A 15376-nucleotide genomic window follows, 5' to 3' on the forward strand; every position below is an offset into this window, starting at 1 on the left:
AATAGTTTAAAATTGATATTTAATCATCTACTTATCAAACATTAACTCAGCATTATAGATGACATGATTATTATTATATTTATATACCATTCAGAGGTTGCAAACTGGCCACGGGCCATAAAAGGCCTTGGAAAGCATATGGTTTTTTGTCTGGCCTACACAGTTAACACTTTTGGACACTTCTGGAGTCCATGCACATTCCAGCTTTTTACATGACTGTGTTAGATGCAGCTGACTTCACCTATCTAGCCCCTGAAAGCCCTGGAATTTGAGATCTTGGCATCATCAAGCTTGTTGCCTCCATAGCAATTTTATTTTAAAAAGGAAGGGAAGAAGAGAAGGATTGCCTCTCAGAAAATGGCTAAGAAGTAGTTTTGCATGACACCAGGAGAATGGGTTGATAGATGACTTCCTGAGGTTCCTCTTAGCCTGGAAAGCTGTGACTACATTTCCCCTCAACCTACTTACTATAAGATAGATAAAATAGGACACAAAGTTACTAGACATGCTCAAGGTCACTTAGGAAGTTTTTGGTGAAGCCAAAATTAAGAATCCCTTCCCTGGTGTCCTCATTCTGTTGCTCAGCCCACTCAGACATGCTGCTACACGGCTTGCTGATGAATAATGTGGGCTCTCAGGAACAGTTCCTTATGCAAAAGAGCCTCGGCAAGCTCTATTATGTCCTTGCAAGGGGATAGACTTTATTGTTTCCTTAATGCGTTATGGAGACTATTATAGCTCTTCCTCCCATACCAACCCTCCATCTGTGATCACTAACACACACTACAGGGTGTTTTGCTTTAGATAATGTGTGAACAAGGAACATAATTTGGGGAAATGGTTGAAGAAAGGAATCTAAGATTCAGAAAGGGCTGGGGACCAGACGAAAGTCCAAGAAACTAATGTCCTTAAAAATAATCCCTGCAGGGGCGCCTGGCTGGCTCAGTCAGTAGAGCATGTGACTCTTGATCTCGGGGTCAAGAGTTTGAGCCGCATGCTGGGTGAAGATTATTTTTTAAAAATAATAATAAAAAAAAATAGAAATAGCCCATGCAAATTCAGTTTCGCAATGTACTTGCAAGATCTTACTTCCTTCCCAAGGAAAATAAAATATACCCTCCAGAAAGACTTTGCTGTGATCTGTCTCTTTCTGGTTCTACCTACACTAGCCATCTGCATTGTTAGAAGGCCTCTGGCCAGGCTTTTTTCAGAATTTATAGTTGTTAATACCTCAGAAGGTACCCTCTAGCGGATTTCAAACTCCTACTTCTTCCTTTCATAATCAATACCCATTGAAAAGACTAGGTCCAATGAGACAACAAACTTGTAAATAATAATACCTAACATCTACTGGGGACTTGCTATGTGCCAGGCCCTCTGTAAAAACCTTTACATTTAACATCTTAAACTAATTCTCTCACCACCTTTGCAAAGTAGGTTTTATGATCTCCATTTTCTTTCTTTCTTTATTAAGATTTCTTTCTTTCTTTATTTGACAGACAGAGTTCCCAAATAGGCAGAGAGGCAAGCAGAGAGAAAGAGAAGTGAGCAGGCTCCCCGCTGAGCTGAGAGCCGATGCAGGGCTCAATCCCAGGACGGTGAGATCATGACCTGAACTGAAGGCAGAGGCTTAACCCCCTGAACCACCCAGGCACTCCTGATCTCCATTTTTTAAAGAAAAAATTTTTAACTGAAACTCAGAAAGAAAGCTTCAGTAACTTGGCCAAGGTCACAGAACTGAACTTGAAACCAGGTTTGTCTTTCTAGAAATCACACGCTAAACTCCTATTTACAAAAGCTTACAGCCAGGTGCCTGGGTGGATCAGTCTGTTGAGCACTGACTCTTGCTTTTGGCTTAGGTCACAATCTCACCAACTCTTAGTTTTGGCTAGGTTCATGGTCTCAGAGTCATGAGACCATGAGAACAAGCTCTGCATCGAGCCCGGCACTGAAGCCGGCCTTGGGCTTTGTGCTCAGAGGGGAATCTACTTGAGATTCTGTCTCCCTCTGCCCTTTTCTGTCCCCCACCCCTGCTCTTGTGTTCCCTCTCTCTCAAATACATTAAATCTTTAAATACAAAACAAGGAGTGCCTGGGTGGCTCAGTTGGTTAAGCAACTGCCTTCAGTTCACCTGGGATGGAGTCCTGCATCAGGCTCCCAGCTCCATGGCAGTCTAGCTTCTCCCTCTGAACTTCTCCCCACTAATGTTCTCTTTCACTCTGTCTCTCAAATAAATAAGTAAAATATTTTTTAAAAATTAAAAAAAAATAATAGCAATGAAATGTATAGCCGTTTGAGCCTAACAATCAGCCACTTGTTCCTGCAGCAGAAGTCAAGGTGGCCTTCAGCCCAGGAAATTCCATCTGTGAGGTCAATCCAATGAAAGCAGCCTGGCCCCACCATGCTCCCATCCCCCACAACAGAGCAGCTACAGGGAAAATTAGCATTGAGACATTGCATTTTTTTTTTTAAAGATTTTATTTATTTATTTGACAGAGAGAGAACACAAGTAGGCAGAGAGGCAGGCAGAGAGTGAGAGAGGGAAGCAGACTCCCCGCTGAGCAGAGAGCCCGATGCGGGACTCGATCCCAGGACCCTGAGATCATGACCTGAGCCGAAGGCAGCGGCTTAACCCACTGAGCCACCCAGGTGCCCCGAGACATTGCATTTTTTAACCAGAAGGAAAGCTTCACTGAACAAAAATCCCATTGTCCGCATTACTAAGCCCCCTAAAAGAAGATAAGCAAATTTGAATGCTGCATTAGCTCTGGATCTATCTGGGGACCAGTAAAGCTAAAAAACGGAGTTTCCTAAACATGTACATAGTGTGAATTTGGCCACCAAAGACAGTATGCATAAAAGCACATGTGCTAAGAAGGCATTTTTCTTCATTTAGTTCTTCACTGCTATGACTACTAGGTTTATGGAAGGATGCTAATTCCAGGTTAGGAGGTTTTCCTACATTCCTATAACTAGTAACTGTATTCCATAGTTTGCTTGCCTGCATAGGATTTTAATTTAGCACAGTGCCATATTTGGTCTCTGGATTTCTAACACTTAATTCCAATAGTACCGGTTGAAAATAAAATGGAAATGGTAAAAAAATAACCATGATTTTTTTCCAAACACATGTCATGCCCAAAGCTCTTAAAGAGATTTGCTTATTCATTACCTCCCAATACTCCTGCAGGGTGAAAATGAAATTTAATAGCAAACTTATTTTAATCCAGAGATTCAAATAAGTATCTGAGGGCTCACTTTGTGCTGGACTCTTTCCCAGGCTCTTTAGTTATCATAATTTTCATATATGAAGTATGTATAATTAGACTTAATTTAGACACAGAAACTGAGACAGAATTTCCATAGTTTATATAAGGTAATAAGTGAAGAAGTCAGAATCTGAATACAGATCCTTTGATTCCCCTCATAGAAAGACAGAATTCTTTCTACAAACTGAGAGCTATCTGGGTTTTAATGTAACTAGTATTAACTTAATCATCCTGTTATTGTGATTGCTTATTTCTTTCGCCCAACTTCATAAGAACTTATAATGTGGAAGGATCCAACTCCAAGTCATACTAAATACTGTGATGTTGTTAAAATAACATCCCATCTCCTATGATTCTATGGGGAAAATGGGGATCAGTGCCAAATTCACTGATGGTGATGACCATGCAGTCTATTTCCTTTGGGATTTCATATTCAGAGCAGAGTGTCCTAAACATATCTTATTGGAAGAAGCAGCATCAAATGTAATTATATAATTGTTTGTAGGCCTCTTTCAAATGCATCCCTTGCCAACCCTGAGCCTTTAAAGCTATGGGTTTTTATTTAAGGGATTGTTTCTTTAAACAGCCAGACCCGTTTATGGAACATCATTCGCATAGTTAGGACATTTTCTTCTCACATTTGACCAACTTAGTCAAGTAAGTCCTAGAACAAAGCAATTCCACTTTTCAGAAAAAAATCTGCTAGCCATTTTTTATTAGTTGCAGAATTTAAGTTAATCAATTGGTATGTAAGTGATAAAAGTTGGACTGAATTATAATGGATTTGTGTTTTTTTTAATGATAAAAAATAACATTAAACTTACCAGCTCCCATTTTTAAGTGTAAAATTCAGTAGTGTTGTACAATAGAGTTCCCAGGTTTTTTCAGCTTGTAAAACTTAAATACCCATTAAACACAAATTCCCTCTCCCCTTCCTACAACCCTTGGCAACCACCATTCTTCTTTCTGTTGCTGTAGTTTTGACTACTTTAGATACTTCATGTAAGTGGAATCATACAGTATTTGTCCTTTTGTGACAGGCCTATTTCATCTAGGATGATGTCCTGGAAGTTCATCCACATTGTAGATATAACAAGTTTTCCCTTTTTTAAAGTTGCATGATATTCCATTTTGTGTATATGCCGCGATTTCTTTTTCCATTCATCCACCTATACACATATAGATTGTTCCCACCACTTGGCTATGGTGAATAGTGCTACATTGAACACTGGTTTGCAAACATCTCTTCAAGATTGTGCTTTGAATTTTTCTGGATGTACACCCAGAAGTGGGACTGCTGGATCATACAGTAATTCTATTTTTAAATTTGTTTCAGAACTCCCATACTCTATACCAGAGCGGAGGCATCATTTTTATATTCCCACTACTTGTTACTTTCTTTTCTTTCGATGGTAGTTATCCTTATGGATGTGAGGTCAGATTCCATTCTGGTTTCGATTTGTATTTCCTTGTGATTGGTGATGTGAAGCATCTTTTCATATGCTTACTGTTCTCTCACATATCTTTGGAGAATTGTCTATCTAAATCCTTTGCATAATTTTTAATCATACTATTTTTGTTTTTTTGTTGTTGTAGCTGTTATATAGAGTTATGGGAGTTCCTTATGCATTTTGGACATTAGTCCCTTATCAAATAATAAAGATTTGCAGATATTTTCTCCTATTTTATAGATTGTCTTTTCAGCCTGTTGATTCTGGATGTGCAGAAGTTTATAAGTGTGCTTTAATCACATTTGCTATTTTTGCTTTATTCCTGTGCTTGTGGTGTTATATTCCAAGAAATCATTGTCAAATCCAATGTTCTGAAGCTTTTCCCCTATGTTTTCTCCTAGGAGTTTTCCAGTTTAAGGTCTTTAATTCTTCTTGAGTTAAATTTTGTATATGTTAGAGGGTAAAGGGTCCAACTTCATTCCCTTGCATGTGGATATCCAACACTATTTGTTGAAGAGACTGTTCTTTCCTCATCGTTTTGTCTTGGCACTTCCATCAAAGATCCCTTCATCATATATGGGAGAGTTTATTTCTGTGTTCTCTCTTCCATTTGTCTATATTCCTGTCTTTATGCCAGTAACCCACCATCTTAATTACTGTTGCTTTATTGTATGTTTTGAACTCATGAAGTGTGAGGCCTCCAACTTTGTTCTGTTTCAGGACTGTTTTGGCTATTTAGGGTCTGTTGAGATTCCATATGAATTTCAATACATTTTTTAAGATTTTTATTATTTGACAGAGAAAGCAGCAGAGGGAGAGGGAGAAGCAGACTCCCCTCTGAGCAGGGAGCCTGATGAGGAACTCCATCCCTAGACTCTAGGATCATGACCCGAGCCAAAGGCAGACACTTAACCAACTGAACCACCCAGGCATCCAAGATTTTTTTTTTCTATTTTTGCAAAAACTGTGATTGAGCTTTTGATAAAAGATGGCAATGAATCTGTAAATCACTTTGGATAGTATGGGCATTTTAACAATACAATTCATGAGCATGGGATACATTTCTATATATTTGTATGTTTTATTTCTTTTAGCAGTGTTTTGTAGTTTTCAGTGCACAAGTCTTTTACCTGCTTGGTTAAATTTCTCAAGTACTTTTGTCTTTCGATGCTATTGTAAGTTGGGATTATTAATTGCCTTTTTGGATTAGTCACTGTTAGTGTACAAAAACACAATTGATTTTATGTATTTATTTTGAGTCTCACAATTTTGTTAAAATTGTTTATTAGTTTTAACAGTTAAGGGTTTTTTTTTTAATTTTTTATTTTTTATAAACATATATTTTTATCCCCAGGGGTACAGGTCTGTGAATCACCAGGTTTACACACTTCACAGCACTCACCAAAGCACATACCCTCCCCAATGTCCATAATCCCACCCCCTTCTCCCAAACCCCCTCCCCCCAGCAACCCTCAGTTTGTTTTGTGAGATTAAGAGTCACTTATGGTTTGTCTCCCTCCCAATCCCATCTTGTTTCTTTGATTCTTCTCCTACCCACTTAAGCCCCCATGTTGCATCACCACTTCCTCATATCAGGGAGATCATATGATAGTTGTCTTTCTCTGCTTGACTTATTTCACTAAGCATGCATGATACACTCTAGTTCCATCCATGTTGTCGCAAATGGCAAGATTTCATTTCTTTTGATGGCTGCATAGTATTCCATTGTGTATATATACCACATCTTCTTGATCCCAGTTAAGGGTTTTTTGTGACATTTTAAGGTTTTCTACATGTGAGATCATACCATCTGCAAACAGAATTTTGCTTCTTCATTTCCAATTTGGATGCTTTATTTCTTATCTAATTGTTCTGTCTAGGACTTCTAGTTCTAAGTTGAATAGAAGTAACTAGAATGGGGATCCTTACATTGGTCCTGATCATCAGGGAAAAGCTTTTACTCCTTCATCACTGATTATGATTTTAGCTGTGGGCTTTGTGTGTGTGTGTGTGTGTGTGTGTGTGTTTCTTTTATGCCTAGTCAATTGAGTGTTTTTATCATGAAAGTGTGTTGAATTTTGTCAAGTTTATTTTCTTCATCAACTGAGATGATGATGTGGGTTTTTTCATTCATTCTATTAATATGGTGTACTACTTTGAATTATTTTCATATATTGAACCATGCTTGCATTCCAGGTATAAATCCATTGTTAGTCATGGTATATAAACCTTTTAATAAACTGTTGAATTCAATCTGCTAGTATTTTGTGGAGGAGTTTTGCATCAGTATTCATAAGGGACATTGGATTTACTTTTAAAACTGTTAGTGAATAACTTCAGAGGCATGCCTTATGTTTTAAACATACAAAATGGTTTAAGCACTCTGAAGCTTTGTTCTGTGTATAATGTCATATTCAAAAAGTAGGCTGGAAAATATGCTAATGAGAATTCAGAATGGCATACAACTAGAAACATCTTAAAACATCTCCTTTTGTGTCAAGAAAGGTTCATTCTCCACTCCCAAAGAAGCCAAATGCAGGTTTGGGAAAGGAAAATGTCTTCTGAGTAACATTCTCAGTTTGTGTGGTTTGTTTGTTAAAAGAGGAGTGTGTATGTCAAACTGAAATTTGAGTATTGCAATCTAATTACCTCATCATATATTTTAAACCAAAATGGAAGCATCACTCATGAAAATATCCGAAGTATAGCTCCACAAAAGATATTTTTCAATGGCAACAGCATTAGTTTTAGGAGTCTCACAGCATTAGTTTTAGGAGTCTCACACAACTTCAATGCATACTTACTTTTTGCTATGTTTCCTTAATTCAGTCAAAACATAAATATTAGTTGAAATTCCATCTCAGAGTTATGAGAAGTAGATTTATTTTTTTAGTGTTTTATTTTTAATTAAAATTAAGCAATAACATGTGGCAGAAATCTTCTTAATGGGAAATTTACTGTGGTCATTGTATGTGTTTTAGGATTATAAATGGAAACAAAAAGAGTGGAATAAATTTGTGGAGGCAGTAATAGTTGGAAAATTATGTACTTATTTTATGGAATTTCCTGATAAAAGTCAGAGTCGAGTAGTTTTATAATTTTGAAAAGTTTTATGCATACATATATGGTATGGTAAAGTAACCAGATTAGGTATATTTACCTTATATTTTAATATTTATTATATATTTATATTTTAATATTTATTATATATATTAGGTATTTTTACCTATAATTAGGTATATTTACCATATACAGTAAAGTAACCAGATTAGGTGGAGGAGAATGCCAGTGTGTTTCTTCCCCACAAAGAATAGCAAGTATCCAGCATCAGCATGCAACATATTCATTTCCTTCTTCCTCCAACTGCCAAATCTAGATGGGTGATTTTTTTTTTTTTTAATACCATCTTGTTCGTCCAGTAAACAGTAAACAGTGAAACAGGCTTGCATGTTTTATATAACAACAACAGAAATGTAGGACTTTTCTTTCTTTCTACTAAAATATAATAAATATAGAACTTTTAGGTCTGGCTAGTTGTATTAGTTTGCTTCTTGGTCAATCACAAGGATGACTATGTTTTGCATAGTACAAAGTAATAGCAGCAAATATGAATTGAAAGCTTGCTATGTGTTGGATACTAGATTTCAGGTGCATTATATGCTCTGTTTTATTGAACCCTTACAGTAATTTTATGAGGGTGAAGAAAACACTAGTTACTGAAGATCCTTTATTACTCAAAGCTAAAGTTCATTCCAGAAAGAGAAATGAAAAGAAACATATAGCTCTACTTTTCACAGTTTAGCAAGCGACAGGCCTAGTTTTGAGAAACCAAGATAGACCATGAATCCACGGTAGCTTCTCTGCGCACCACCCCCCCGCCCCGCCGCCCCCAAGAGTGCCTTTTTAAACATGATTGGAATCCAGGGAACTAGAACCTTAACTGCTAATACTGTCTTTATAAACAGATGAGCAATACATATTTGACCTCAAAAGACCTTATTAAAACCAACAGACAATGACTATAAATGCCCCAGTTTTCCTTCATTTACTTGTTCTCTAATAACCACTATTCAGCTAAAACTAATATGGATGAGAGATATAATAAGAGGAGAATAGAGATGCCTGGGTGGTTTAGTCAGTTGAATGAGCGTCTGACTCTTTATTTCAGCTCAGGTCATGAGCCTCACGTCAGGTTCTCACACTGGGCATGGAGCCTGCTTAAGATTTTCTCTCTGTCCCTCTCCCTCTGCCCCTCAGTCGGGAGTTGGGGGGAGGGAGGGGAGGATGACAATACAAATAATTAACTTTTGTGAGCCTTATATAGATTCCTTTAATTCTCTTAAGGATCAACCCTATCTTATATAGTTGAAGAAGCTGAAGCTTTAAGATAATAAAGAACCCAAAAGAACATATCCCCAAAAAAGAACATATCCAATATATCCATGCTTTCTAGCTACTAAGTGGCCATTGAGACTCCCATAAGATTGTTGAAATTAAACATGTGTAAGTATGTTTGTGTTTTTCATTAAAATCAAAATCAGTGATAATTGGAGGATAAAATCCTTTGACTGTTTTATTCAGTCAAGATTAGCTATGATTGTTGGAATATAAGAAAAACTCATATTTTCTCTCTGTAGTTGTATTAAACTAATTTTTTGCATAAGAATAACTGAGCTAGAAAAGCACTGGCTGAATATGTCTACAGAATATATAATCCTGTATTTTGGAATCTGGAAAAAGAACTGCTGAAAAGAAATAAAAAGTTATTCTTTAAATATAAATAACTAGGGGTGCCTGTGTGGCTCAGTTGGTTAAGCATCTGCCTTCAGCTCAGATCATGATCCCAGACGCCTGGGATTGAGTCCTGCCTCGGGCTCCCTTCTCCATGGGCAGCCTGCTTCTCCCTTTTCACTGCTTGTGCTCTCTCGTGCTCTCTCTCCCTTTCTCTCTCTCTCTCTCTCAAATAAATAAATAATATCTTTTTTAAAAAAAATAAAAATATAAATAACTAAGAATTAACTTTGAGTCTCTTATAAACTGTGTTTCATGTTTTGCTTTTGATCTTTTGACTTCTTGGAGCCTTCCATTTTTTTAAAGTCAACCTTGTTTTTAAAGAAATGACATCTGTTTTTCTGAGTGTCCCTATTATGTGTGTGCATTTGATGATTTTACCCAATTAAATAGCAAGAGTGGTAACTATTTTTAGTGTAGTAAGTGGAATATAGAAAATATACTGTAATTTAAAAGTTTGTGTAGTTACTTTGAACATTCTGTTAATAGATTTGTGATTATGCCGTTTTAGTAGACAAAAGGAAGTCTATAATATAGAAAGTATATGAAAAAAACATAACATCTGTCCTAATCTAATTTTCAGGCACATCTCCAGTCTTTGATTTGGCTGAAGTAACATACCACAGAGCTGTGGGCATGCCTGGAATTGAGAGAAGCAGTTAAAAGACTCCCAATTGCTTCCTGCCTTTTGAAAACTCCTGAAAATCATCTCTTCGGACTCTGGAATTTTACACATCTCTACTAGGACTTTGCTTGAATGTTTACATTTTCTGCTTGCTGTCCTACATACCACACTATCTAGTGTTCACCTTTTGTTAAAACATAGGGGTGTCGGGAGCTTACTTGGCAAGCCAGCATGGCTAGGATGAGCTTTGTTTTAGCAGCTTGCCAGTTGGTGCTGGGCTTGCTAATGACTTCATTAACTGGGTCTTCCCTACAAAATAATGAGTGTCCACAACTTTGTGTTTGTGAAATTAGGCCCTGGTTCACCCCGCAGTCAACATATAGAGAAGCTACTACTGTTGATTGTAATGATCTCCGCTTAACAAGGATTCCCAGCAACCTTTCTAGTGATACCCAAGTGCTTCTCTTACAGAGCAATAACATCGCAAAGACCGTGGATGAGCTCCAGCAGCTTTTCAACTTGACTGAGCTAGATTTCTCCCAAAACAACTTTACAAATATTAAGGAGGTAGGGCTGACAAACCTAACCCAGCTCACTACTCTACATCTGGAGGAAAATCAGATTACAGAAATGACTGATTACTGTCTGCAAGACCTCAGCAACCTTCAAGAACTCTATATCAACCATAACCAGATTAGCACTATTTCTGCTAATGCTTTTTCAGGCTTAAAAAATCTTTTAAGGCTTCACTTGAACTCTAATAAATTGAAAGTTATCGATAGCCGCTGGTTTGATTCAACACCCAACCTGGAAATACTCATGATTGGGGAAAACCCCGTGATTGGAATTCTAGATATGAACTTTAAACCCCTCTCAAATTTGAGAAGCCTGGTTTTGGCAGGAATGTATCTCACTGATATTCCTGGAAATGCCTTGGTGGGCTTGGATAGCCTTGAAAGCCTGTCTTTTTATGATAACAAACTGGTCAAGGTTCCTCAGCTTGCTCTGCAAAAAGTTCCAAATTTAAAATTCTTAGACCTCAACAAAAACCCCATTCACAAAATCCAAGAAGGGGATTTCAAAAATATGCTTCGACTGAAAGAACTGGGCATCAACAACATGGGGGAACTTGTTTCTGTGGATCGCTATGCCCTTGATAACTTGCCTGAACTCACAAAGTTAGAAGCTACCAATAACCCCAAATTATCTTATATCCACCGCTTGGCTTTTCGAAGTGTTCCTGCCCTAGAAAGCTTGATGTTGAACAACAATGCCTTGAATGCTGTTTACCAAAAGACAGTAGAATCCCTTCCCAATCTTCGTGAGATTAGTATCCACAGCAATCCTCTGAGGTGTGATTGTGTCATCCACTGGATTAATTCCAACAAGACCAACATCCGATTCATGGAGCCGTTGTCCATGTTCTGTGCCATGCCACCTGAATACAGAGGGCAGCAGGTAAAGGAAGTTTTAATCCAGGATTCAAGTGAACAGTGCCTCCCAATGATATCTCACGACACATTCCCAAATCATTTAAACATGGATATTGGCACAACAGTTTTCCTAGACTGTCGGGCCATGGCTGAGCCAGAACCTGAAATTTACTGGGTCACTCCTCTTGGAAATAAGATAACTGCGGATACACTTTCAGATAAATACAAGCTAAGTAGTGAAGGTACGTTAGAAATATCTAACATACAAATTGAAGACTCAGGAAGATACACTTGTGTTGCCCAGAATGTGGAAGGGGCCGACACACGTGTGGTAACAATTAAGGTTAATGGAACCCTTCTGGATGGTACCCAGGTGCTGAAAATATATGTCAAGCAGACAGAATCTCATTCCATTTTAGTGTCCTGGAAAGTTAATTCTAATGTCATGACATCAAACTTAAAATGGTCTTCTGCCACCATGAAGATTGACAATCCTCACATAACATACACCGCCAGGGTCCCAGTAGATGTTCATGAGTACAACCTAACACATCTGCAGCCTTCCACAGATTATGAAGTATGTCTCACAGTGTCCAATATTCATCAGCAGACTCAAAAGTCGTGTGTCAATGTCACAACTAAAAATGCCGCCTTTGCACTGGACATTTCTGACCAAGAAACCAGTACGGCCCTTGCTGCAGTAATGGGGTCCATGTTTGCCGTCATTAGCCTTGCGTCCATTGCTGTGTACATTGCCAAAAGGTTTAAGAGGAAAAACTACCACCATTCATTAAAAAAGTATATGCAAAAAACTTCTTCAATCCCACTAAATGAGCTGTACCCACCACTCATTAACCTCTGGGAAGGTGACAGTGAGAAAGACAAAGATGGTTCTGCAGACACCAAGCCAACCCAGGTTGACACATCCAGAAGCTATTACATGTGGTAACTCAGTGGACATTTTGCTTCTGGTAGTAAGGAGCACAAAGACGTTTTTGCTTTATTCTGCAAAAGTAACAAGTTGAAGACTTTTGTATTTTGACTTTGCTAGTTTGTGGCAGAGTGGAGAGGACGGGTGGATATTTCAAATTTTTTTAGTATAGCGTATCGCAAGGATTTGACACGGCTGGCGGCACCTCTAGGCTTCCAGTTTGTGTTTGGTTTTTATTCTTATCATTATTATGATTATGATTATTATTATAATATTATTATTATTATTTTGTTTTAGTTGTTGTGCTAAACTCAATAATGCTGTCTAACTACAATGCTCAATAAAATGATTAATGACAGGTTGGGGTTCCCCTGTGCTTTTACCAATAGCATGACCCCTTCTTCTGAAGCCATCAGTAGAAAGTACCATGTCCTCCAAAAAGCTAACACACAGTGTGAAGCAGCATTGAACCTTTTGTAGCAATCTGGTCTACAGACTTTTAACTCAAGAAGCCAAGGCTAGACTTGTTACCTTCGTTGAATGATGTTAGTTGACTGTACTGTAATGTTGTATCAACTGAATTGAATGTTTGCCTTTGAACAATGATTTCTTTTTTTGTAATAGTTAAAGAGGCTTAGAATAAGCTAACAGGCAATAGAAATATGTATATCAGATTTTTTAATGTAACAAACTACATGTTAATTGTTACCTTATTCTTTTTATCTTTAGTAGACACTTTTAAAAGAAAAGACAATTTTGTTGTGTTTAACTCACCAACATGTGGTGTATAATGAAGACAGAACTATAATAAATTAGTTTTGTTCTGATTTTTTAGAACACTTGCAATAATGTATCATTTATAGTTCTTGCTAGTTGCAGTGGTGATATATTTCACATCCCTTAAACAACCACCAAAATAAATCAAGTATAGCTTGATGCTTTTAAAACTAGGCCCCCAAAACTTTTGAATTCTTTTCTAAGGGAAGAAATATCTATTTTCATGAACATATTTTAATGAAAAGGATTTCTATATTTTAAATATTACTGATGAGATCTAATGGAGGGAAACATCCTTATGAACAAAAAGGCCTATTACTGTATCCCAAGCATCACTAAATGTGGTTAAAAAATTGAAACAGACACATTGATAAAGAGATAGATATGTCACATTCCTTTTCTGTAAGGGTTTTCTTAAAATTCTGATTTTTTTTATTGTATCCCCACTCTCCATCAAAGTCTAAAACATACAGTTAGGCAGTATTCCACAATATATTATGTTATTCCTTTTTAAATGGCATTCTATTTGCTTAGACTCTTATTAGCCCATATATCCATGTGAAGATATCTGCTGAGACAAGTAAATGGTTAATAGAAAACAGGACAACTTCTGTACATTTGGCATTTTCAGCCAAAAAATATAGAGACCCAGTTTGGCAGAACTAAGTGCTTACTGGAAAATGCATGTGTGAAATTTTGGACAGGAAAAAAAAGATTTGGGTAGAAGGTCAGTTCCACAAAGTTATGTGTATTGGGGGAGGTGGAGGGAGATGAAGATATACTTAGAGGAAAAAGGAAGCATTTGAAAATGCAGGTTAATAATACAGAGAAATAAAGAAAAGCTGCTCCAGATGGCACCTGCCACCAGGGATACGCAGGCATACCAGGAAAGATAAGATTGTAAAAAGGGACTGCACAAGCAGGTGGCAGCTGAGCAAAAGGAAGAAGGGAGCAGAAAGAACACGCAGGTGAGGCAAGCAGAAAGGATTTCTTTCTTTGTAAAATTCCTTGTTTCATGAATCATTTAGTTTTTCCCATTTCTAAAGGGGATTTTTTTTTTCATATGCTGAAGCAAATGAGCCGCAGCAGAAAAACAAGTATTTGAGCTAGAAGCATCTCTTCCCACATCCCTCATTTCTTGAGAAAAACCTGTACCCAGAGAAGAATGGTAACTTGCCCTGGTTAGACTCTCCTGCCCATTGAGAGCTCTGCACTCCCATCTATAGCTCTGGGTCCTGAGTCTTCTGGACTCCCATACAGAGCTCATCGCTCACAGTCCTCAGCAACTGCTAGCACTCTTGCTTCAAAAACGCTCTGTATCTTCAAGTTCTCATTTACTCAGGACAAAATTCAGCACCAGGGCAGAACCGGAGGGTCAGAAAAGCTTCTACATTGTTATTACCAAGTACATGTAGGAAACAGAATTGATGTTGCTTTGGATACAACCTTGGAGAAGTTTCCTGTTGGGTGATTCTTGTCTTCAAATATCTACAGAGTAGGACACCATCTAGCAAACTTTTGGTAATTATGCAAACAATGAAAGGAGATTGACACTGAAACATCAGGCTTAGAGCAGGGAGGAAAGAGGAGGCATTGTTTATCCTATAAAGCAATGATCTGGACCTGGCACATTATCGTCACTCAAATATTACTGGAATAAGTGAAGGAACACAACCACTTCTCAATTCTGGATACAGACTCCAGTGTTTTTGTCAATGAACTTTTGCTAGGCCAGTTCGGGAGAAACAATCCCTTTAAACTTTTACTCCTCCAATAAAATATTTTGAGCTTATTTTTCCTTGTCTGTGCTAATTGGGTTGGTTTTCAGTTGACAGAAAGCAAAATGGCATGGTACTTTTTTCCCTAGACAAGTATTTCTTCATTTGTGCTTAATTCAATTTGATAAGTCAGACAGTCAGTGAAATTAGGCATCAAAGTAGTTCCTGACTGATAATGGAGGTTATATCACCTTTACCAGTGAAGTGACAATTACAGGACATTTTCTAATTTCATATTTTCCCTTTTGCTTCCTGCTGCCCTCAGGACATATAATGTATCTCAACCTGATTTTACAAGGTCATTTTTTGAGATACTACTTA

General features: G+C 37.5%; 1 protein-coding gene across 1 annotated transcript in view; it reads left to right on the top strand.

The window, feature by feature from the left end:
• The window catches only part of LRRN1 (leucine rich repeat neuronal 1), a 39186-nt gene extending 24117 nt beyond the window's left edge, over window positions 1-15069 (top strand). The window contains exon 2 of the mRNA XM_059161552.1: window positions 10095-15069. Within this exon, the coding sequence (XP_059017535.1) occupies window positions 10368-12518 (2151 nt within the window). The 5' untranslated portion in view covers window positions 10095-10367 and the 3' untranslated portion in view covers window positions 12519-15069. The remainder of the gene's footprint in view (window positions 1-10094) is intronic.
• Window positions 15070-15376: the final 307 nt, after the last annotated feature.

Source organism: Mustela lutreola, chromosome 2, assembly GCF_030435805.1.
Source record: "Mustela lutreola isolate mMusLut2 chromosome 2, mMusLut2.pri, whole genome shotgun sequence".
Lineage (NCBI taxonomy): Eukaryota > Metazoa > Chordata > Mammalia > Carnivora > Mustelidae > Mustela > Mustela lutreola.